Genomic DNA, 24741 nt, shown 5'->3' with positions numbered 1-24741 from the left:
TGGGAGCAGCAGTTTTGGTAAAGTGTTTTACCAGAAAGAGTGGAAAGAGTGGACCCAAAGAGTCCAAAGAGTGGGCCCCCTCAGCAACCCAGCTCAATTTCCCCCCTTTTTCCTGTGTCAGCTACCCCCTTGCAACACACTTCTTTATAAGCACTGAATGTCACAGCTCCAAATGACATCAATAACATATTTATGAGTTGTAGAAAAATAGACATTTTAATTTTCAATCTAAATAATATGGGTAAAATAAAACCCAGCAGAAAACATTAATAAAATTAGCCAACACAAACTAAATCTTAAAGCTTGGTCTGTTGTTGCTACTGAACCAGTCATGGAAGCATAGCAAGCTCTGCATGTTAGTTCTTTAAAAAGCCTTTCAGACATAAGACAATTGATATTGGTTTAAATTCAGAGATGGCAAAGCATAAAAAGTGATTGAGTTATTGACACATTTACACTTTAAAGCAGGGGAAAACTGACATTGCATCGGAACATACTATATCCTGTTTAGTGATTCTAATCAGCTGCAGACAGAGATCTATGAAGTATCTGTTTATTTTGAATTCTGGAAAGATGCACTTCCTACACAGCTTTTCATTGCCTCTGTTTAAACAAATAAAATATTTAAGTTAATTTGTTACACAGTAACACACACATATACCCCCTGCTATCAGGTGTCCAAATGAAAACGGTCTGTTCTGAATAATTTATTCCTGAATTATCAGCTAGCTATCTTAAACAAATCCAAGAAAAGAAGAAAAAAGAAGAACAAATCCAAACAAGTCCTGACTATTAAATTACAGACTGGCAATAATACATGTATTTTCTTGATCACAGTAATAAAAGTACTATAGGCTCCAAATCTACTCAAGACATGAATGTAACAATGAGCAATTAAGAATAAACCCCACAGAGAGACCAATGAAAAAAACTATAAACTATTGTGACCCTAAACCAAAGATTCAGTGAAGCAATATTTAAAAACATATACAAATTTAACTCAAATGTTATCAGCTGATGAGAAACCTAATTATCTGTGGTTTCTTGTTCAATAAGAGCTAGATTCCAATACATTTATTCTAGGGCTGTCAAATGATTAAAAATATAATTGCAATTAATCACAAGATTAAAAATAATAGAACTGTGATTAATCGTGACTAATAGCACTATTAAACAATAATAGAATACCAATTTAAATTTATTATAAATATTTTTGGATGCTTTTCTATATTTTCAAATATACTGATTTTAATTACAACACAGAACAAAGTGTACTGTTCACCTTATCTTTATTACAGTACAACTAATATAAACAAAAGAAATAGTAGTTTTCAGTTTACCTCTTACAAGTACTGTAATACAATCTCTTTATCGTGAAAGTGAAACTTACAAATGTAGAATTATTATTATTGTTTTAAATAACTGCATTCAAAAACAAAACAATGTAAAACTTCAGAGCCTACAAGTCGAAGCATGAAGAGGCATACGAATGTTTAGCATATCTGGCAAGCAAATACCTTCCAATACCAGCTACAACAGTGCCACACGACCCTTTGTTCTCACTTTCAGGTGGCATTGTAACTAAGAAGTGGGCAGCATTATCTCCCGTAAATACAAACAAACTTGTTTGTCTTGGCAATTAGCTGAACAAGAAGTAGAACTAAGTGGATTTACATGAGGTGAATTGAAAAATATTTATTTTATCTTTTTTACAGAGAAGTATTTGTAATAAAAAATTAATAATTTAAAGTGAGCACTTTGTATTCTGTGTTATAACTGAAATCAATGTATTCAGATTGAATAGTCCCTTAACTCACTGAGTAGATTGGATTTTGACCTTAATAAAGTAAATGAGAATTTGCTGGATGTACTTTAGAGAAAATGGTAGTTTAGAAATAGATTTGCACAATCCTCCGTGTTAAGCATATTTGAAATATGAAAAGGACTCGCTAAGATAATTCAAGTGAGTCATGAATATTGTTTATAAAAATGGAATCTTTTTGCTGTGATTTTTTTTAAACAGAAATCAAATTTATCAGAAATGCCTGTTACATTTTCCCCTCCTGCATCATGTTTCCTTTGCCTGCCTCCTGCTCGAGAATGACAGACCATAAAAGTATTTGTTAATTAGTTTGTTATTGAAGGAATCCAGTGAGGGAAAAAAATAATTCCAACAAGGACTAATAACTATATAGTTTTAAACACACACACACACACACACACACACACACACACACACACACACACACACAGCCACTCTTTTTAATGATCAGAGTTCCTTTCATTTGCTATTAATGGGTTGCACTCATTTCTAACCTTAAGATATGGGAAAAAATGGTAAAATTGGGTAGAAAATTTTAAAGCTCTTACATATTATAGTGATGGGTCACTTTAGAAATGCATAGCTAGAGAATGTCCTCTGTGTTGAAAACGCACAAGAAATCTGGACAAAAGAAGAGGATCAAACAAACAGGCTGTCTCACATAAAATGCTATTCATTAAGCAAAGTAAATGCTGCTTCAGTAGGATTCTCATTCTCATTCTCTCCGTTTGCACACCTTCCAGTCACATTCTGATCTCAGTTAGAACTAAGTCAGTGGGTACTAAGGGCAGATGTAATGGGGTAGAACTTGACCTTGTATGCTTAGCATAAGCTTGGTTTTGCTTTAAAGTGATATTTGGATTTTTTTCTAATTTTGTACTAAACTGAGTGAATCATACTAGCTATGCTATTAAAATAAAAGATTCCAAGGTTGGCCGAAACTTTGCAAAGGAAGAGATACCAAATCGAAAACCATCTCCTATCTAAAGAGAATAAAAATTCATAATGGGAAAACTGGTTATTTGGTTATCTAGGTAACTGAACTGTAAACGTTTAAGAAAAAGAGCTGCAGACTTAAAAATTGTGAATCCAAGCTCAACTTTCCTGCAGTTGGGTGGAAGAAGCCATCTCTTTCAAACAGATGGTGACTACATAGGGTAAGAGTCACAATAAGAAAACTGCAAATAGAACTTTATGATTGGCCTTTATTTTATGAAAACTATATTTCATGAGTCTAATCCTAAATTAAAAGCATCTACAGATTTCCCCATAGTAATACTGCCCATAGCAAACCTAGTGCCTTGTAGTTATACCTAATACTAGCATTTGTTTGCAGATAACAACAACATGTTATAGTTTTAGCATATTCTGTGTATGGCAACAGAGAAAACTTTCAAAATAATTCTAGCATAATAACCAGGAAGGCTGAATGAGTGAGTGTTTGCCTTCTACGCCTCAGGACACCCTGAGCTGAAGTTAAAAAGGTTAGGAATTGGATTTGAGAGCTCTATTCTGGACTATGTAGAGAAACCAGATTATACCAAAGAAGGTGAGCACAGGTGCAAGAATTAATCAATAGGTAAAATGTTTTAGTGTCTGAGTTTCCCAAGATCAGATCTTTTAAGTTTTAAAAACGAAGATAGCTCACCTGCCCATTTTTCCCCAGCTCCATTTCAACAATTGCAACAGGGGTGTTTATTTGATCGACGTGTCTTGACTGCGATTTCAAATCCACTCTCCAGTTCATGTTTTTCAAGGTGTTGTCCCACCTACTTTGATTTATCAGACTCTCTCGAATTTTTGTTCTGTGGTTTTTCCAAAATTTTGCAATGACTGCAGCCTGATCTGCTGTGATACCTCCCTGCTTTTTGGTTTGGGCAGTAAGAAAGGCCTCCAGCTGGTTCAAATCCATGTCTGCTGAAGCTACAGACTGGAGAGAAAAAAAGAAAGACAAGCCTGCTCAAATGTATTTTTTCACAATCTACAAAAAGAGCACATCCATACATTTTCAAACTTTTATGAAAGTCATTTTGTACAAGAATATTGTGGGCAAATCTAGGAACCCTGCAAAAGCCATTCAATTGACTGTTATATGCAACTTTCTCCCTATTACCCCAAACTTTTACACCACATCATCTGGAGTGGCTTAGTCCCATAGGCAACAGTGGTGAAGAATTAAGTAGCACATACAGAAACAGTGTGTTTGTGGAGGAAAGTTAGGGATAGTGGATGGAGGTCCTCTATGAAAAATAGAAGGATGTGGGAGCGTGCAGTGTTTCCCCAATCAAGACTGAGACAGATGGAGAGAAACCCTGATTCACTAGAGTGCTCACATTACTTCCACAGTACTCTCAGATCAGCGCAATCTTCACATCATAGGACAAAAGACCAAGACTAGTAAATATTTCACTGGTGGGTGTCCTTGTGGAGGTAGGTTTGCCATCGTTTTGGAACCTGTCCTGCATCTTCAAAGTACCCAGTAAAAAACAAGGCAAGCTATTCCATGTGTTCTTTATGTCCCAAAAATATTTCCACCTTCATTTCATGTAGTATTTAAAGGTATCCTCACGTCAACAATTATAAACCTATGAACTAATTTTTAAACTTAACTAAGTATTATTCTGAAGTACCAATGGATTCTGTTTCATGTACTGTGTCTGTGTGCTGCAAGGAAGCTCCATTTGGTTATTTAGTCCCCCTCTCAACACGGTGACAGAAATGATTATTCAAAAACTGTCTCTGATAGATGTCAAAGCTGACTTTTCTCCAGTGATGATGATTCTAGAACCTCATTTTTTCATTGTCTAACTGGGGGGCATGGATCAGCATTCAGATTACATTCCGCGTCAGTACCCAGCCCAGGCCGGGGAAGCTAATGATCCAACCAGCAGACCAAATTTGGTGATGAATCCTGGTCATGTGCCACACAAAGCACATTGTGCATATGCTAGGACGACGACTGCTCAGACTGCCATAGCATTTTCCCCCAATATTTAACCTAAGTTTTCTTTGCTGCAACTTAAAACGGTTACTTTTGGTCTTGCCTTCAGTGACAAATGCATATAACTGATCCCTGTCTGCAAGATCTGTTTAAATATCACAGAATCAATTAGAGAATCATAAGACTGGAAGGGAACTCGAGAGGTCACCTAGTCCAATCCCCCTGTACTCATGTCAGGACGAAGTAGTATCTTTATGGAGATAAAGGAAAGAGTGAGACAAGACTAAAAACCACTATCCTCAGTTTTTAACCTCTATTGGTAGGTCTAATTTCCATGCCATTTTATTCTTGTTGCTCTACTATATATTCTAGGGGCAAAATCCTGGAGGGTGCTAAACACTGCTGATCTCACTGAAAATCCTTGGGAGTTGAGGTCTCTCAGCACCTTCCAGGATGAGACCTAATTTGTCCCTTTTAAAAACTGCACTACCCAAAACTGAACCAGTGCTCCTACTGGGGCCTAAACAATGCGGAGAAGAAAGGAGTAACTATCTTGTTCCCAAATTCTAATCCAGCTCAGATATCAATACTTTGTGTGGTTTTGGACAAGTCACAAACTATGATCTCAGCTTCTCCATCGGTAAAGTGAGGATAATAATTATGTACCCTGGAGAGGCACTGCAAACTAGTTAATATTTTGTAAAGCCCTTTGAATAAGTATTAATTTTCGCTTCCTCCCACCCCCTTTTCATCCTTAATAGTCTGGGATCAGAGGATAAGAGGGAGGTAGGTGCTGCCAGATGCTGGGACTGACCAACAGAGGATGGATCACCTGGTAATCACCTGTTCTGTTCATTCCGCTGAAGTACCTGGAATTAGCCACTGTCAGAAGAGAGGATACTGGGTTAAATGAACCACTGGTCTGACCCAGTATGGCCATTCTTATGTTCTTATGCTGCTCAGGCAGGGTTCATTACTTTCTTACAGATTGAATGGGTGCAACAGTAGATGATTTAAAAAAATTAAACTAGATTAAAACTAACTAGACTGGCTGGCAAAAGAAATGAAAGGTTTATGTATAGCCCAATACAAGAAAGGGGGCACACGTTATAAAAGGTTATGGATAATGACAGCAGGATTCTGCTACCCACAACACATACGGCCAATAACAGTATATGCTTACATCTAAGTATATACACCACACACTCCATTGCCTGTGTATTTTTCAGAAGAAAAAACAAGTTGTATCCATAATGGGATTCTGTTTTGCCTGCTAGAATAGAAAGCATTTTTTTCTGAAGCTTTCACAATTTTTTCAAAGCAGGTAACTATGCCACAGAATTCTCAAACTGGCCTAGCTGCTACCTCTTGTATGATTCAAAGGCTTATAAAATGAAGAAGAAAAACACAAAAACCCTTCAATATGTCTAGTACACATCTCTAATACTTATTCCTCTAATGTGACCAATATCTGTGCAGACTTTGTTTGCTTTTATGGCAGAGATATTTATCTCAATTAACACTAATGGCCCTGTAAGTGGAAAAAAGAGTACCAGTCTTCATTTGCCAAAAGAAAAATTGGTTTCAAATGTCTTTTTTTTTTCATGCAGAAGACTGTCAGCTAACAGGAGTGTGAAATATTTTCCATCATTTTATCAATATGAAAAATATTCTGTCTGCGCATATATGTGTTACCAGTTATCTGACATTTGTGTAAGTTGTGAGGAAGAATGGAGTAGGCCGAAAAAAACCCTTATATAAACTTGTTCATAGCAACACAAATAAAGAGCAAGACCAACTTGAGATACAAGTTCATTCATTCAGCTATGCATAAAATTGGCTCCTGTTCTATTCCTCCTCAGACGCAGTAACACATATTACTGTGCACTGATCAAAACAGGAGTCTTGTGGAAAAAACACTATGTGATCATGATTAAAGACTGCATCCTAATACATATGCACAATGGGCCAAAGTAAGGTTGCGCAGGTAGCCTTAATTCTGGGATTTCCTCACCTTCCACCCATACCTTCCTTCCTCACATACCCTCCTCCCATCCAAGCTTCTGCCCCCCACCCCGCAAATGGCAACTCTCCCTGACGCCTGTATTTCACCTTCCTGCAAAGGACCATTAAGAGCACAGAAGGGAGTCTCTCTGCTCTCAGTTACTGTGTCTGGTGCCACAGCAGCTCATGGCAGTCAGGAAGCACAAGTACAGGGAAAGTTCTGCTCAGTCCCTGCTGCCTTGTGATGGAGCATGTTCAGCACAGGTGGGGAATATAAAAGGCCTGGGGAGGCTAAGCCTCCCCTGGCACAGGCACTGACGACTCGCTACCCGGATGCCTAGGCCATGGCAGCCCCACCTGCACTCTGTCTCTTCCCCTCCTCTCCACCCCCCCACCAGATGTCCCTGCTGCTCGCCACATCCTTCCTCTCCTCCACTCCCATGAGGCCCCCCCATTCGCGATGTCCCTGAGGGCGGTGGGGGCCCCTCAGTGGAGGGGGGTGGAGAAGAGGAGTGATGTGAAAAACGGTGGCGGGGGGGGCGAGCGTGGAGGAGGTCTGGGGCAGAGCGGGGATGGAGTGTGGGTGGGGCTGTGGGCAGAAGAGGCAGGGCCGCAGGAAGCAGAGGCAGGACAGGGTGCTAGCCTCCCCCCCAAGGGAAGCTTCACCTGCCGCCCATGATGGTCAGCTTATCTGTGGAGATGGTACTTGTGCAATCTGATTGACACCCATATGCTGTGAGCGGGATCTAACACTGGAGCTGTGTGGAGAACATGAAATGCAGTTACCCGAGAATTCCAATATTTCAAAAGTTGGTTTTGCTCTAGTTTGGAATAAAAACCAAACCAGCTCTATTTATCATGCTCGGTGCAGAGGAACTCTTCAGAGAATTTAGCCGCTAAGCTAACAAAACTATTGCGCAGGTACAAACAGATTTTTTAAAGGTTTATAACTTGACCAAATTTGGACAGATTTTCATGCAGATAGCAAGAAACGTATCACTGCCACCAGGGAGACTCCACTGTTTTAATTCTGAGTTCCTGCTCCAAGGCAGGGAGGGGCTAGACCAGGAGTGGCCAACCTGAGCCTGAGAAGGAGCGAGAATTTACCAATGACCCACAGTAACATGTCAGCAGCCCCCAATTGGCTTCCCTCCCTTGCTTCCAGCGCCTCCCACCCACCAGCAGCCCTGCCCATCAGCAACCTGTCCCTCCCTCCCTGCACCTCCTGATCAGCTGTTTTGTGGCATGCAGGAGGCTCTGGAGGGGAGGGAGAGAAGCGAGGGCACGGTAGGCTCAGGGGAGGGGGTGGGAAGGGGTGGAGTGGGGGGGGGCCCGTGGCAGAGCCAGGGATTGGGAATTGAGCACCCCCTGGCACATCGGAAAGTTGGCACCTGTAGCTACAGCCCCAGGGTCAGTGCCTATACAAGGAGCTGCATATTAACTTCTGAAGAGCCGCATGTGGCTCCGGAGGTTGGCCACCCCAACCTGGTTCTTTGAAATGGCCCAACTGCTTTAGATTAAACTTCTCCCCTACCACCCTGTCCCCTCCCTTCAAAAAGAAAGAAGAAAAGAGAAGAGAAAAAGAAAAAAAAGCCTAAGGCAGACACCCGGCAGGGGAATTTTCAACCCAAATGGTTTACATTTGGCAAAGTTGTAAATAACTGAAAACAAAGGTCTGATAAAACAGCAGGCAATCTTACCTGTAACGATCACTTCTTGCACTACCTACAATATGATTTATGGACTCTTTATGATTCGTTAGCTATTGGTTCTAAGTCAAATTAGAACAGTGCCACAGGACTGAAAGTTGGCATCCAAGACTGAGTTGCTAATAGATAAAAAATAAGCAACAGTTCAGTTATGGTGCCTGTTCCTCACAGGAAGGGACTTTGCAGTGAAACTTTGCCACAAATCAAAGGGCACAGCAAAGAGCTCCTAAAAAGAGAAAGGTGAAACTTGCTGAACTGGTCAATTTCACTGCAAAAGTTCCTTACTATGCTCAAGATGCAGTGTAACTGGGACTTTGCTAAAGTAGGTCCATTAGAGAGGAATGCTTAGTGCTACTTCTACAAATTTTAAAACATAAGGATGACAGGAAATAAATATTACAACTTACAGAGCACAGCTAACTTGTTCACATTGCACATATGCTCTATATATTGACTGCTAGTTATGTTTCAATGTAAATTACATAACCCCATGTTTTCATATAGTTAGAGCCAGTCTGCTACCATAAACACTACAGTATGAAACAAAGGAAGAAAACCAAACATCCTAAGTAGCAATCAAACTACATATGTGCAATGTGGACAGTTAGCATTGCTATGGGAACCTTAATTTTTTCCCATCTCAACTGCATTAAATTTGCAACCAGCATGAGGCATTAACTTTGTGGATTTTTAAAAATGAATTTGCATTTATGAGATGCATTATATAACATAACATTTCTGTATAAAGTCAAAACGAGTAAACATCTGAATTTGGAAACAATCGATTCCCCCAGAAGTTCTTTAGGTTTACAACTATGGAGGAGGAATTTTGATTTTTTGAGGTACAGAGAACTAAGCATTCTTCTGTTTTTAATTGTATATATACTAACTATAGGCGTATTTTCTTTAAAATACTTTGAGTAACAACAAAATATTAGATCAAATAAAAGACACAAGAAATACAATGTAACATTAGTTTGTTTTAATATTCCTTCTCATCATAACTCAATTATATTTTGTTCTGAGACAAGACAGATGCAAGTTACAAAGAACCTGGCTCAGCAATTAAGGTGGCTGACAAGCCTTTGTTTTCTTTGGCATATGAATTGTTCCTGCTACTTGTGCAATCCATTCTTTAAATATCCACAAACAATTTCATTGTCACTTCATTACCTATGTAAGAATGACAGTGGTTCAATTCTTGATCACTTTATTAGGTCTGAGTCAATGTTTTAATTTAAATTTGCTTCAAGACATGATTCTATTCATACTGCATGCAGCATTATTAACATTTCTTTCAGTTATGGAGTTCTTACAGCTACCATTCTTAACAATGCCAATTCAATAATCAACCAGAATGCATAAGTACAGTGAATACTCTTTTTTGCAACGTCTACGGACTAATCTTAATTTAGGTTAAAAGGTTTTAAATTTTAAACTAAATAGATCATCTTCATCCCTGATTGTGCATTTTCCCCTCACACTCTCACATTCTGGGACTTATGATGATCATTTAAAGCTCTGCTTACACCAGGATATTGACTAACTGCTACCAACCTTCATCAATGGGTCCCCCCAAACCAGTGATAAAAATGGCCTCACTGCCACCAAAAACAGTAAAAACTCATTTCAGCAACATTACAGGAAATGTCCTTGAGACTTTGTGATCCTGAAGAATGCTTTCTCCCATTGGCTCTAGCAGTTAGTTAATTTCCAGTATTGGTTCAGGAGGATGCACTACTAATTACAGTCAATTTCCTAGTGCAGATGAAGCTTAAAGTGGAAGGAAGGTCAGGTTACCTTTCTCTAAAAGCATCAGGCAAGATATCTGACTTGATGATAAGTGTGCTCCAAAAGGACATATCCTGTGTTCAGAGAATTAAAGATGACATGCAAAGAGAGAGGTAGGTGGAAGGGATCGGGGTGGCTATACCTCTTTTGTTTATTAATGGAGTAAAGGGAATCAAAACGTTTCTCAGAAAAAGAAAAAAGAGTAGGGAGTAGGAAGGAGACGGAGGAGTGAGCTTGAGATTTTGTTTTGTTTTTATAAACACATTCCCAAAAAGAAATTAGGGATTCAATTTGAGAAGGAAGAAACACAAACTGCTGCAAACTAAAAAGACTGCTGTTCATTTACAACAGCGAATGATAACAGATAGTCAAGCATATGTCCACTCAACATATGTCCACTCAAAAATCATCCATCATTAATCATAGAGTCTTTGGAGTAGGTGTTTATTTTCCCAATGGCATATCCTTTGCAGAACTGACGTGTACTTCTTGCCAGGTTACACAATGGAATTAGACAAGTCTGCACTTGTACAGGGCCTTTCATATTCCAGGACACACAAAGTGAATTATATTAGCAAGTTTGAGGGGGTTTGCACAGGTGGAACTCCACTGAGTTTAACAGACTTATTACGGATTTATTCCAGAGTGAGATCAGAATGAGGTCCTTTAACTGTAAACTATATTTAAAGATAATGACTGAACATAATCACAGAAACACTTTGACCCTTCTAAATGACAGGCAGTAACATGATCTAGTGCAGAGGCTCTCAAACGGGGGTTGGGACCCCTCAAGGGGTCGCGAGGTTATTACATGTGGGGTTGCGAGCTGTTAGCCTCCACCCCAAACACCCGTTCGGCTCCAGCATTAATAGTGTTAATAGTGGTGTTAAATATATAAAAGAGTGTTTTTAATTTGTCAGTGGGGGTCGCACTCAGAGGCTTCCTATGTGAAAGGGGTCACCAGTACAAAAGTTTGAGAACCACTTACTAGTGGATAATATACTGGAATAGAAATCAGGAGAGCTAAGCTCTATTTCTATTCGTGTTATTCCTTGACTTTAGCAAAGCTTTTGATACCATCTCCCACAGTATTCTTGCCAGCAAGGTAAGGAAGTATGGGCTGGATGAATGGACTATAAGGTGGATAGAAAGCTGGTAGATCGTTGGGCTCAATGAGTAGTGATCAATGGCTCCTTGTCTAGTTGGCAGCCGGTATCAAGCAGAGTGCCCCAAGGGTCAGTCCTGGGGCTGGTTTTGTTCAATATCTTCATTAACTATCTGGAGGATGGCATGGACTGCACCCTCAGCAAGTTTGCAGATAACACTAAACTGGGAGGAGTGGTAGATAAGCTGGAAGGTAGGGATAGGATACGCAGGGACCTAGACAAATTAGAGGACTGGGCCAAAAGAAATCTGATGAGGTTCAACAAGGACAAGTGCAGAGTCCTGCACTTAGGACGGAAGAATCCCATTCACTGTTACAGACGATGGACTGAGTGGCTAGGCAGTAGTTCTGCAGAAAAGGACCTAGAGGTTACAGTGAACAAGAAGCTGGATATGAGTCAACAGTGTGCCCTTGTTGCCAAGAAGGCTAACAGCATTTTGCCAGCAGACTGAGGGACGTGAACATTCCCCTCTATTCGGCATTGGTGAGGCCTCATCTGGAGTACTGGGTCCAGTTTTGGGCCCCACACAACAAAAAGGATGTGGAAAAACTGGTAAGAGTCCAGCAGAGGGCAACAAAAGTGATTAGGGGGCTGGGGCATATGATTTATGAGAGGTTGAGGGAACTGAGATTATTTAGTCCGCAGAAGAGAAGAACGGGGTGTGGGGGGGGGATCAGATAGCTGCTATCAACTACCTGAAAGGGGGTTCCAAAGAGGGTGATCTAGACTGTTCTCAATGGTACCAAATGACAGAACAAGGAGTAATGGTCTCAAGTTGTAGTGGGGGAGGTCTACGTTGGATATTTCACTAGGATGGTGGTGAAGCACTGGAATGGGTTACCTAGGGAGGTGGTGGAATCTCCTTCCACAGAGGTTTTTAAGGTCAGGCTTGACAAAATCCTGGCTGGGATGATTTAGCTGGGGATTGGTCCTGCTTTGAGCAGAGGGTGGGACTAGATGACCTCCTGAGGTCCCTTCCAACCCTGATATTCATGATTCTGGCTCTACTGTGTGACCTTGGGCAAGCCACTTTACCTATCTGTGCCTCTGTTTCTCATTTCCCCTTCCAGCTTTTTGTCTATCTTGTCTATTTCAATTGAAAGCTCCTGGAGGCAGGATATGTCTTCTTAACATGTTTGGTCAGCACCTAGATAATGCAGTACCCTGGCTCAGATGGGATACATAGATGCTATAAATATAAATGCAAACAATAACAAAGTCAGAAAATATTTTTTTATTTTGACTAAGTAGAATTTTAGATAAGTGATGGTCACATTAACACCACCCTATATCGAAAACCCACCGACCGCTATGCCTACCTTCATGCCTCCAGCTTCCATCCCGGGCACATCACACGATCCATTGTCTACAGCCAAGCACTGAGGTACAACCGCATCTGCTCTAACCCCTCAGACAGAGACCAACACCTACAAAATCTCCACCAAGCATTCTCAAAACTACAATACCCGCACGAGGAAATAAGGAAACAGATCAACAGAGCCAGACGTGTACCCAGAAGCCTCCTACTGCAAGACAAACCCAAGAGAGAAACCAACAGGACTCCACTGGCCATCACATACAGCCCTCAGCTAAAACCCCTCCAACGCATCATCAAGGATCTACAACCCATCCTGGATAATGATCCCACACTTTCACAGGCCTTGGGTGGCAGGCCAATCCTTGCCCACAGACAACCTGCCAACCTGAAACATATTCTCACCAGTAACTGCACACCACACCATAATAACTCTAGCTCAGGAACCAATCCATGCAACAAACCTCGATGCCAACTCTGCCCACATATCTACACCAGCGACACCATCACAGGACCTAACCAGATCAGCCACACCATCACTGGTTCATTCACCTGCACATCCACCAATGTAATATACGCCATCATATGCCAGCAATGCCCCTCTGCTATGTACATCGGCCAAACTGGACAGTCTCTACGGAAAAGGATAAATGGACACAAATCAGACATTAGGAATGGCAATATACAAAAACCTGTAGGAGAGCACTTCAACCTCCCTGGCCACACTATAGCAGACCTTAAGGTGGCCATCCTGCAGCAAAAAAACTTCAGGACCAGACTTCAAAGAGAAACTGCTGAGCTTCAGTTCATCTGCAAATTTGACACCATCAGCTCAGGATTGAACAAAGACTGTGAATGGCTTGCCAATTACAGAACCAGTTTCTCCTCTCTTGGTTTTCACACCTCAACTGCTAGAACAGGGCCTCATCCTCCCTGATTGAACTGACCTCGTTATCTCTAGCTTGCTTGCTAGCACACATATATATACCTGCCCCTGGATATTTCCATTACATGCATCTGAGGAAGTGGGTATTCACCCACGAAAGCTCATGCTCCAAAACGTCTGTTAGTCTATAAGGTGCCACAGGATTCTTTGCTGCTTTTACAGATCCAGACTAACACGGCTACCCTCTGATACTTGACACCATGCAAGGCACTGCATTTAGCCGTATGGAATGGAAATCCATCAACCTCATGAAGAAACTTGCACAAATACAGACAGATATCATCTTCCTTTCCAAATGCAAACGGATGGACATCATACCAAATGGACTAAAGGTAAAAAATCCACTGCTATCTACATACTACACAGACCACAGTGAGAGATTATGTCATACTCTATCAAAAAAACTGAGGAACCACCTGATCAGCATCCTATACAGCAAACAGGAAAACATCAAAAAAGAGCTCTCCAACCTGGAGACTCTCATTAATAACCAAACTTCTATACAAACGGACTTCACTAGAATAAGACAGGAGATCTACATTACTCACTTCACCTCTCTTCAAAGGAAAAAGGACTGTAAGCTGTCTAAACTCCTACCTGCCACATGGGGCCACAACAGTGGTACCCCTAACCCACCCAGCAATATCGTCAATCTATCCAACTACACACTCAGCCCAGAAGAAAAGTCTGTCCTATCTCGGGGACTCTCTTTCTGCCCTGCCACCTCCACCAACATGATACAGTTCTGTGGCGATCTGGAAGCCTACTTTCGCCGTCTCCGACTCAAAGAATACTTCCAGGACAACACTGAACAGTGCACTGATACGCAGGTGCCCTCCCACCAACAGCACAAGAGAAAGAACTCCACATGGACTCCTCCTGAGGGTCGAAATGACAGCCTGGACCTATACATTGAATGCTTCCGCCGGCGTGCACAGGCAGAAATCGTGGAACAACAACATCGCTTGCCTCACAACCTAAGTCGTACAGAACGCAATGCCATCCACAGCCTCAGAAACCACCCTGACATTATCATCAAAGAGGCTGATAAAGGAGGTGCCGTTGTCATCATGAACAGGTCTGACTATCAAAAGGAGGCAGCCAGACAACTCTCCAATACCAAATTCTACAGGCCACTTCCCTCAGATCCCACTGAGGAATACACTAAGAAACTACAGCATCTACTCAGGACACTCCCTACACTAACACCAGAAGAAATCAACATACCCCTAGAGCCCCGACCAGGGTTATTCTATCTACTACCCAAGATCCACAAACCCGGAAATCCTGGACGCCCCATCATCTCGGGCATTGGCACGCTCATTGAAGGACTATCTGGATATATGGACTCTCTACTCAGACCCTATGCCACCAGCACTCCCAGCTATCTCCGTGACACCACTGATTTCCTGAGGAAACTACAATGCATTGGTGACCTCCCAGAAAACACCATCCTAGCCACCATGGATGTAGAGGCTCTCTACACAAACATCCCACACACAGATGGAATACAAGCTGTCAGGAACACTATCCCCGATGATGCCACAGCACAACTGGCTGCTGAGCTCTGTGCCTTTATACTTACACACAACTATTTCAAATTTGATGACAATATATATCTCCAGATCAGTGGCACTGCTATGGGCACCCCCATGGCCCCACAATATGCCAATATCTTCATGGCCGACCTGGAACAACGCTTCCTCAGCTCTCGTCCACTCACACCCCTTCTCTATCTACGCTACATTGATGACATCTTCATCATCTGGACCCATGGGAAGGAGACTCTGGAAAAATTCCACCATGATTTCAACAGCTTCCACCCCACCATCAACCTCAGCCTGGACCAATCTACACGGGAGGTCCACTTTCTTGACACCACGGTGCAAATAAGTGATGGTCACATTAACACCACCCTATATCGAAAACCCACCGACCGCTATGCCTACCTTCATGCCTCCAGCTTCCATCCCGGGCACATCACACGATCCATTGTCTACAGCCAAGCACTGAGGTACAACCGCATCTGCTCTAACCCCTCAGACAGAGACCAACACCTACAAAATCTCCACCAAGCATTCTCAAAACTACAATACCCGCACGAGGAAATAAGGAAACAGATCAACAGAGCCAGACGTGTACCCAGAAGCCTCCTACTGCAAGACAAACCCAAGAGAGAAACCAACAGGACTCCACTGGCCATCACATACAGCCCTCAGCTAAAACCCCTCCAACGCATCATCAAGGATCTACAACCCATCCTGGATAATGATCCCACACTTTCACAGGCCTTGGGTGGCAGGCCAATCCTTGCCCACAGACAACCTGAAACATATTCTCACCAGTAACTGCACACCACACCATAATAACTCTAGCTCAGGAACCAATCCATGCAACAAACCTCGATGCCAACTCTGCCCACATATCTACACCAGCGACACCATCACAGGACCTAACCAGATCAGCCACACCATCACTGGTTCATTCACCTGCACATCCACCAATGTAATATACGCCATCATATGCCAGCAATGCCCCTCTGCTATGTACATCGGCCAAACTGGACAGTCTCTACGGAAAAGGATAAATGGACACAAATCAGACATTAGGAATGGCAATATACCAAAACCTGTAGGAGAGCACCTCAACCTCCCTGGCCACACTATAGCAGACCTTAAGGTGGCCATCCTGCAGCAAAAAAACTTCAGGACCAGACTTCAAAGAGAAACTGCTGAGCTTCAGTTCATCTGCAAATTTGACACCATCAGCTCAGGATTGAACAAAGACTGTGAATGGCTTGCCAATTACAGAACCAGTTTCTCCTCTCTTGGTTTTCACACCTCAACTGCTAGAACAGGGCCTCATCCTCCCTGATTGAACTGACCTCGTTATCTCTAGCTTGCTTGCTAGCACACATATATATACCTGCCCCTGGATATTTCCATTACATGCATCTGAGGAAGTGGGTCTTCACCCACGAAAGCTCATGCTCCAAAACGTCTGTTAGTCTATAAGGTGCCACAGGATTCTTTGCTGCTTTTATAGAATTTTAGAGTTCATAGAAGCAAGAGTTCAAAATCCTGCTCATACTACAAAAATGCTACTAAATTACAACACAGCAACAATCAATATGGTCAAAACACAATTTAGTGTTGCAGGAGGCTGTGATTTTCAAAGCCACGTAATGCATTTAGTCACACAACTTCTATTAGTTTCTGAATTTACTGTGATTAAAGAACACCCCACACTGCAAGGCCACACTGCTTTAACTTGTCAGGCACTACCATGTTGCAACTGGGTCCCGCAACACAATGGCTTTTTCTCATGGAGATGGGACCTATTGCAGTATCTTGACCTGGATACAGGCAAGTACTGTGCAAACTTTGCCCACACAGCTTCATCAATGGCTCTACACTGACGGAGCGTACTCCTGCTATACTACCAAGGGCCTCTGTTGAGCAGACACTATCCCATAATTTTGCAGTTCTGTGATGCACATAAATGAGGAATAAGATAAAACTAAGCCACATGAAAAATATTTATCCTGGCTCTGAACTCCTGGTGTTAAAACACTCAGCGTGCTACTTATCCTGCGGACGGACAATGTTTACATAAAATACTTACTATTCCAATAGAAAAGATGTTTTTATTATTAAACCATCAGCATGAGGGCAGGAAAGAAGTCCGTTAACAATGGGCTAAATCATACTCTATTCATGTGCGTAATCTCATTTATATTTGCATGACTATTTACCTAAGCAACTAAGAAGAGCAAGATCTAACCAATGTATTACAATTGCATTCCCATTCTGTCACTGTTGTGTGAACAGACTATGCAAATTTTCACAGGTACAGTGACCTCCTGCTACAGATTCTAAAACGTAAATTATATTAAAATCAGATGTTTTAAATATAAATTGTTTATAGAAAGCATTTTGCACTATATTATGAGCATTGAAATTCCTGTCCTGGCTAGGTTTCTTTCTAGAGAACAAACAACATTGTATACTAACAATAACAAATAGTTTCTTCATAGTTTTTTCCTTTCATTCATCTTCACATATTTCCATTAACTCTTAAAATAAATCAGCTAATAAAAATGTTACTTCAAATACCATTTCCTTAATGGAATATATTTGATTATCTGGAGAGGTTGGAATTTGTCTAATTTTCATTAGAACCATTAGACGTGTTCTGGTATGCATAGCAGGAAATACAGATTTAAATTCATTATCTTTTCTGAGAAATAGAGTCTGACAAGCATGTAATGACAACGAGAAACAACTGGTAAAAATCCAGTGGGAAAACACCCTTAGTTTCCAGAAACAAAACTTTACTTGTCAACAGTTATGGCAGGGTTCCAAGAATTTGCCATGACAAGACCTGCAGGCACTGTCTTTAACTAACCCTCAAAACTGAAGATTGCTGCCAGTTTTTAGCACAATGAAATCAAAGGCACATAGAAACAAAAACAATTCAGTACTATGTACCCTATTAATAACTTGCCTCATTGGATTTCTTGTCGGCAAGGGTGGTTGTTTTGTTACAAAGAGTTTAATGATGATTCTTCTAGAAATATAACCTTTAAAAACTTTTTAAGGCATCATAAATTCAGCACATGCAGGGAGAACATGTCCAAATTCAGAGATAAGTAACTAGATGAAGCTCCATACCCTTTAATGGAGCTGTACCAACTCACATTAGCTCTGAATGTGGCTCAGTATGTTAACATACTTCTACATACACTTAATCCCTATTAATATTAAGCAATTACACATCTCCTTCATTAAGTGTTTTTGAAATAGGATATTTGTTGGATTTAGAGCCAACACTGGACCAAGCCATGCCTTCATTTAGGGCACGCAGCCTCAATACTACTTGTGCGTACTACATGTGGGGAGAAAGCAGGAGAAATAGCTGTTGGATCCAGGTAGTCCTCACTATCCTTCTGCACAGGGGTCCTTGTGCAGTCAAACCAGGTGCCTAGCGCTGTCATATATGCTCTAACATCAACAGGAGTTTACGTCAAGAGAAATCTCACAGGATTTCTCCATATGTAGATATCTTCTCATCTCTCCAATCCTGTATTTCCACCCCAGCTTCTCTCCCATGGTTGCTAATATAGCGATCTCCATTACAATGAGCTGTTTCCCATAGATGTGCTCTGAATGTTAGTCAAGCTCACTTTCCCAAGTTTCCCACGATACAGAGGCGGTTTTCAAATATTTGGCAGGTTGTGCCTCATGTAAATTATTTATTTATTTGACCTCTTGAATAAAAAGCGAACATCTTATTCAGAAATCACAACACACTTAATCAACCTAGTAGGTTTTTAAACTGTTCTCTTGTTTTTTAATCCATTGGGGGTATTATAATTAAAGGTTTACTTTATTCTATTTATGCAGTAGCTCACACAATTGTTTTGATTCAGCCCCTTACTGAGCTGTGATTCATGTTTAAAAGTGAAAAGAAAAAGTGTTTATTTCCAGGGAAGAACGGATTTTTTTAGATAGAACACGTCAGGTTTGCCACCAGTAAATTCAAAAGGGATATCACCACTTAATGCTCAGAAGTTTTTCTAGAGAATAAGATGGTTTGGAATCTTTTTTTTTTATCCTGATTTATACAGCTGTTTGATCATGGAAAGAGCGACTGCCCTGGTTACATCACTGGATATTCAATGGATTTGTGTGTGCAAATTTTTTTTCTTCAAGTTGTTCTGGTTTCTTTAACCTTCCAAAAGAAGAGGTTACACAGGCTGCAGAGCGGCAAGGTGGATAACTAACTTCTTCTGTTAACAACCAAGATCTGAAAGCACTTCTGAAATTTCAGACAAAAATAGCCCCATTACATCTTTCCTGCCTTTCTAATCGTATTACTAAGTATGATTTCATACACACTTCTTACAATAGTCCCCAGCTCTGCATGGGGAAGAAAACAAACCCTTTCCCACATATCACTGCTATCCTTCCCTACTCTGCCACTTTCTCAATGCAGCTGATAATTACTCCTCCATAATCTTCTAACACATGATTATATTTTTTTGGATTCCTTAACCTGAAGCTTTTCACTGATTTTTTTTTTTTTAATGTTAACACTAGACCATAATACTGTTGCTGTCTGGATTGATTCACACAGGCTGAGACATTTTTAGGTCAAGACTAGCCCGCAACTGAATGCGAAAGAGTTTATTATTATATTTAAAAATCCTCTAAACTGGCCACATTTTCTCTCCATCCTGCCTCTACCATCAGTCTGTCTTGCACTTCTGACAGTTTTAAACGGGCACTTCAGGGATACAGTGCCTCCTAAAGTTACCTACTTCAGAAAGTGCCAATTCACTGTGACACGAAGAGTTGCTTTGGTGACAGAGGAGGGAAGGAGGACTGATTAAAATAGACAATCACCAAGTGAACAACAATCTGAGACCCTCTGCTGTGGTCACAAATAGTATTTCCTGCAAACTTACCAATCAAGACTCAAAACCGTAGCAAAAGAGAAAATTTTCTTTAAACGAAGGATTAGTCCCTATGGCTTATCTGTTTGGATCAACTTAAAGCTCCTCTTATGTGCTTTACACCAAATGATCAACAATTAAAAACAGAGTGCTCCCCATCCACTACTAAGGTTAATTATAGCTAGGTCCCTACAAATGCTGTCTGCATATTTGGTGAAAAGTTTAAGGAGAGCGCTCTCCTGAGAGGACATAAACTATGGACAGGTGAGAGACAGGGCATGCATGTGCAAACGTAGGGAGAGAAAAATGAAATGCACATACATACTGAACAATTATTACTGTAAGGGTCACACAGGAGGATGTTAAAATTTGAAACGCTTTGTCTATCCGAGACAGTACTCAACTGAGCAATCTCCATAAACTTCATTTCTAGCTTTGCTATCAGTTCTCCCCCAGTTTACATCAATCTCCTGCGACACTTTGAGAGGGTTTTGTGCTGCATTCCCACTATTTCTTTAATGTATATATTGTATATGGGTGACTGATTCCCACAGCCATTTTATTTATTAAAAAACTGAAACACTATTTCTATGGTTCTGTATAACCAGAGGACATATTTTCTGTAGGCCTTTTAAAACCATATTATACTATGATTCAGTCCAAAACTATTTACAGTTCAATATTCCCCAACCCCATGGAGGAGCTATAGTTGAGATTTAAAATATTAAACAAGTTGAGACCATTTGCAGCACTACCTCTTAAAAATGAAGAGAAGGCAGAGATAAAATGCACAAGAGCAAAAACAGATTCAGACAGAGCTGAAGAAACATTGGGAGAGAGACAGAAGAAAACTCTAGGGAAGGGACTAAGAGCTGGGAAGACAGCGAGAGGAAGCAGTGGAGCTTGCTATACGACCTGCCTTGCTCCAAAAAGGCCGTGTGACTGCCCTTACTTCTCCTTCAGAAATAAAATAATAAGCACTCCATTTATCAGGTTTTCTCCAAACATTCTGGGGAAATTACTTGCTGCTCCGGACTGCTGCTTAATGTCTAATCAGGTTTCACTCAGTACAGCTAAAAATAGAAGCTAGGTCAGCTCATATTTTGAAGACAGGAGGGAACGGAAGTTTTAGTCCTCTCTAAATTTATCATGAGGCAGTGATTAATTGGGGTTATTCTTGGCAATTATTACTGTGTTATTTTGCATGTTAACGTTCTCCCAACAAATGAAATCGGACAAAGTATAAGCTCCTACATAGTGATTTCCTCTCTGTTACTTAAATCACAGCAAAGACAACGGACAAACACTTCATTTTCCTGCATCCTTCAATCACTGTCAATTCTTGCTCAAAGCATCTCATCAGTCAGGAGAGGAAATTAACTCTCCATCTTTGCTACTCAGAGTGTTCAGCTTTCTAAAATGCTCAAACGCTAAAACTCAAAACGCTGCTGATCATATTTTAAATAGAGCTATAGGCTGCAAGTGAGATCGGCCATCAATCAATGCAGCTATAATTGCAACCAACTACCATCGCCAGAGCGCAACAATCCATTCCTCCTCTAGTATCTTCAAGCTCCTATCAGTCATGTTGATGTATATCATGCTATGGAGCCAATTCTGGCTTCCTATCCTGCTTTCCCACACTCTGCGGTGGTATTCTGCATCTGTAACGCTCGGGGCAACACCCAGCGCACTGCTAATCAGTTGGAAATGGGACAGGAAGAAAGGAGGAGTTCTTGTAGGTGCTACCATCATCATCTTCAGCCTGAAGCTGCCACCTTCCACAGCAGTTGAGAGGTCAGAAAGCAAGAGGAGGCAAAGAGAAAATATGGCAGGTTGGAGAGGAAGAGAGCAAACAAATGGAAATAAGAGGGAAGGGAGAGAATGAAGGAAGAAAACAAGGTGTTGAGCAAAACGGGGGGGAGGGGGGAATTTGTTGTATTGTATTATCACTTCTATACAGACTTTATTAAAGACACTCTACATATACATACACACACAGAGGACCTAATTCTTGTGTCCAGGCAAGCTGAGCTCCAGACAGGTTGCAAAGGTGCAGTGGGGTAAAAGGTAGCTTTAAGCCACATATGCTTTCCCCTGATGCTCAGAGCTACTGCAGCCTGTTAGCCCCTCTGTGTAACATGTACCTCTGAAGCTGTTCTTCCACACTACACCCACTAGTTATGTTAGCCAGGGCTTGTTGGAGTAAGCAGTACCCCAGCCATGTCACATACTGGGTCAGGAGATCTTGAGGGGAGTGATGACTAGACAACTATTCTGGCTCTATGCCCACCAGGGATTCTCCCATACCCAGGGAATCCTCAGCTTCTTAATCAGGGCACTGAAGCAGTACAAAGCGGTCAGAGCAGGGGACAGGATGTGGCCCACTGTATGTGTAAAATAAGAATTAGTCTCTCTTAGAAATTTCAGCACTGTAATCAATTCTAAGAAACACTTAAAAGAAAGTTGATATAAAGATTGTGAAGAGTCAATGCCATCAGCTGAAGGAAGATTGCAGTCGAGCGTAAGCAGAGAGTGACTTTAATGAACCCTGTATAGAAGTGATAATACAATAAGCAATAACACAAATATTTTTACTTGTTACCTGTCTAGTTTTGACTTTCTATAGATCTATAAAGTGCCATGCGCACTTATAAATAGTAAGTTGCTGGCTTTTGCTTAGAGAATGTAAATCTTAAAGAACGGGTGGTTTTAGTCCTTGCACTTGAAAAATGCCTCTGGGTAAGAATTTCCAAAACACTTGATGCTGGTTAGAATCTTAACTAATCTTAGGTGGGTCCTTTCTCATAGTATCTGAGCATACAAGATTTTGACCTGCCCCAGAATAGCCAATAACCTGATGGTTGGAGCACTTACTGGGGATGTGGGAGGTCCAGATTCAAGAGCCTGCTATGTCTGATTTCGAGCATGAACTTAAATTATTAAAAGAATTAAAATAATTTCTAATCACCCATCGTAATGATTAAATCTTTAAAAAAATGTATTAACTATCTCACCTATTTTAAATAAATAAATAAATAAGCAGCCATTCTGACTTTAATTCAGCTGATCCAGAAATAGAGGGATACATTTAAGATGAATCTTAGGTCTGGGCTACACTACAGATCTATATCAGCCTAACTACGTCGCTCAGGAGTGTGACAATTCCACACTCTGAGCAATGTAGTTCTACCGACTTAACCCCCATGTAGACAGCGCTATGTCGGTGGAAGAGCGTCTCCCACAAATAAGCTACCACCTCTGGGGGTGGAGGATTAACGATGCTGATGGGAGAGCTCTCTCCTGTTGGCATAGAACATCTTCTTAAAAGCGCTGCAGCGGAGCCAATGCAGCGTTTTAAGTGTAGACATGCCCTCAGTTTTAAAAAGAGACACAAAAGTCTCAGCTGAATGAAATCCTTTCCAATTACCCTAAAACAGTAGCCTGATTTCACAGATGTCTCATGAAAGAAAATGGACAGAATCCATAACCCACATCTGACTTTTTTTGAAATTCCCAAGTCAAAAAGACAGATCCAGTCCCACAGCACTTGTTAAGTTATCACCAACAGTAACCGTACAGACCACAACTAATAAAAATGTATAAAAAAGGAACCATTTAAATTTTCATAAATACCCTAAAAAAAAGTAAATGGAGCGCTAACAGCCATCGCACCATATATACTTTAACACATCCGATAGTAAAGCAACTTTACTCTCAATCTTTAGCTAGTTTAAACTTTCAAAGCCAAAGCATATGTATTAAAAACAAATATTTCCACCCTTTAAGTTTTATCAATGATGACTGAATTAGATAACAATACTTGCACACAAAAAAATCAATGAAGAACGTTGTCACTTAATGTCAACTTCTGAATGAGAGAGAGGGTACCCAAAAAAGATCCAGATAATAATAAAAGAAGTTTACAACTTAATAGTACAACACTTAGCTCTACAGTCTGGGATCGTGTGTGTGTGCGATATTATATATGGAATCACAGACAGACAGACACCATCCGATTATTTTATCCAAAGTGACATGAAAAACCCAAAATAAGAGGAAACTATACTGTGATATTGGCAGGTCAAATCTTTCCGGCTTTGGATAAGACTTATTTCATACTTCTGGGAGTTATATAAGAGAGGCAGGTAGAAGTTTCAAATATTACTATGTTTTAAAATAATCTGACAGTAGAACCCTCCTCACGTTTGAGCTAAAAAAAAACAGCAAGAGAAAAATGACAAAATCCTCTTGCTTCAAAAGGGAAAGTGCATCCTGAGAAGTATTTAATGAGGTATTTCAACCACCAAGCAGCTCAGCCATCATCTTTCCCAGACAAGAGCTGTAAAGCTTTATTCCTTGGAGGCCAAGGTAGGGAAGGGCTGAAGAATAGCGAGAATATAGATAAAGGCGAAGTATTCCACTCCCCATTCTCTCCAACATGGCAGGGACACTAGAGTTTAATCATCTTATTTACGTAATGCCAAAGGAGCGATTGACTCTTCAGAGACAAACAAAAGGGTGTGATCCCTGCCACAGAAGAGCTTTTGATGTTTATTTGACATGGATTTCAACAGGATTGACTAGACA

General features: G+C 40.9%; 1 protein-coding gene across 1 annotated transcript in view; it reads right to left on the bottom strand.

Annotated features, from left to right (window-relative positions):
• The window catches only part of COMMD1 (copper metabolism domain containing 1), a 124146-nt gene that overhangs the window by 75559 nt on the left and 23846 nt on the right, over positions 1-24741 (bottom strand). Inside the window, exon 2 of the mRNA XM_050952248.1 lies at positions 3471-3752. Coding sequence (XP_050808205.1) covers positions 3471-3752 — 282 coding nt within the window. The remainder of the gene's footprint in view (positions 1-3470; positions 3753-24741) is intronic.

The sequence above is a fragment of the Gopherus flavomarginatus genome, chromosome 4 (genome assembly GCF_025201925.1).
Source record: "Gopherus flavomarginatus isolate rGopFla2 chromosome 4, rGopFla2.mat.asm, whole genome shotgun sequence".
Taxonomy (NCBI): domain Eukaryota; kingdom Metazoa; phylum Chordata; order Testudines; family Testudinidae; genus Gopherus; species Gopherus flavomarginatus.
The sequence above is the reverse complement of the archived record's forward strand: the minus strand, read 5'-3'. Positions and strand labels throughout refer to the sequence as shown.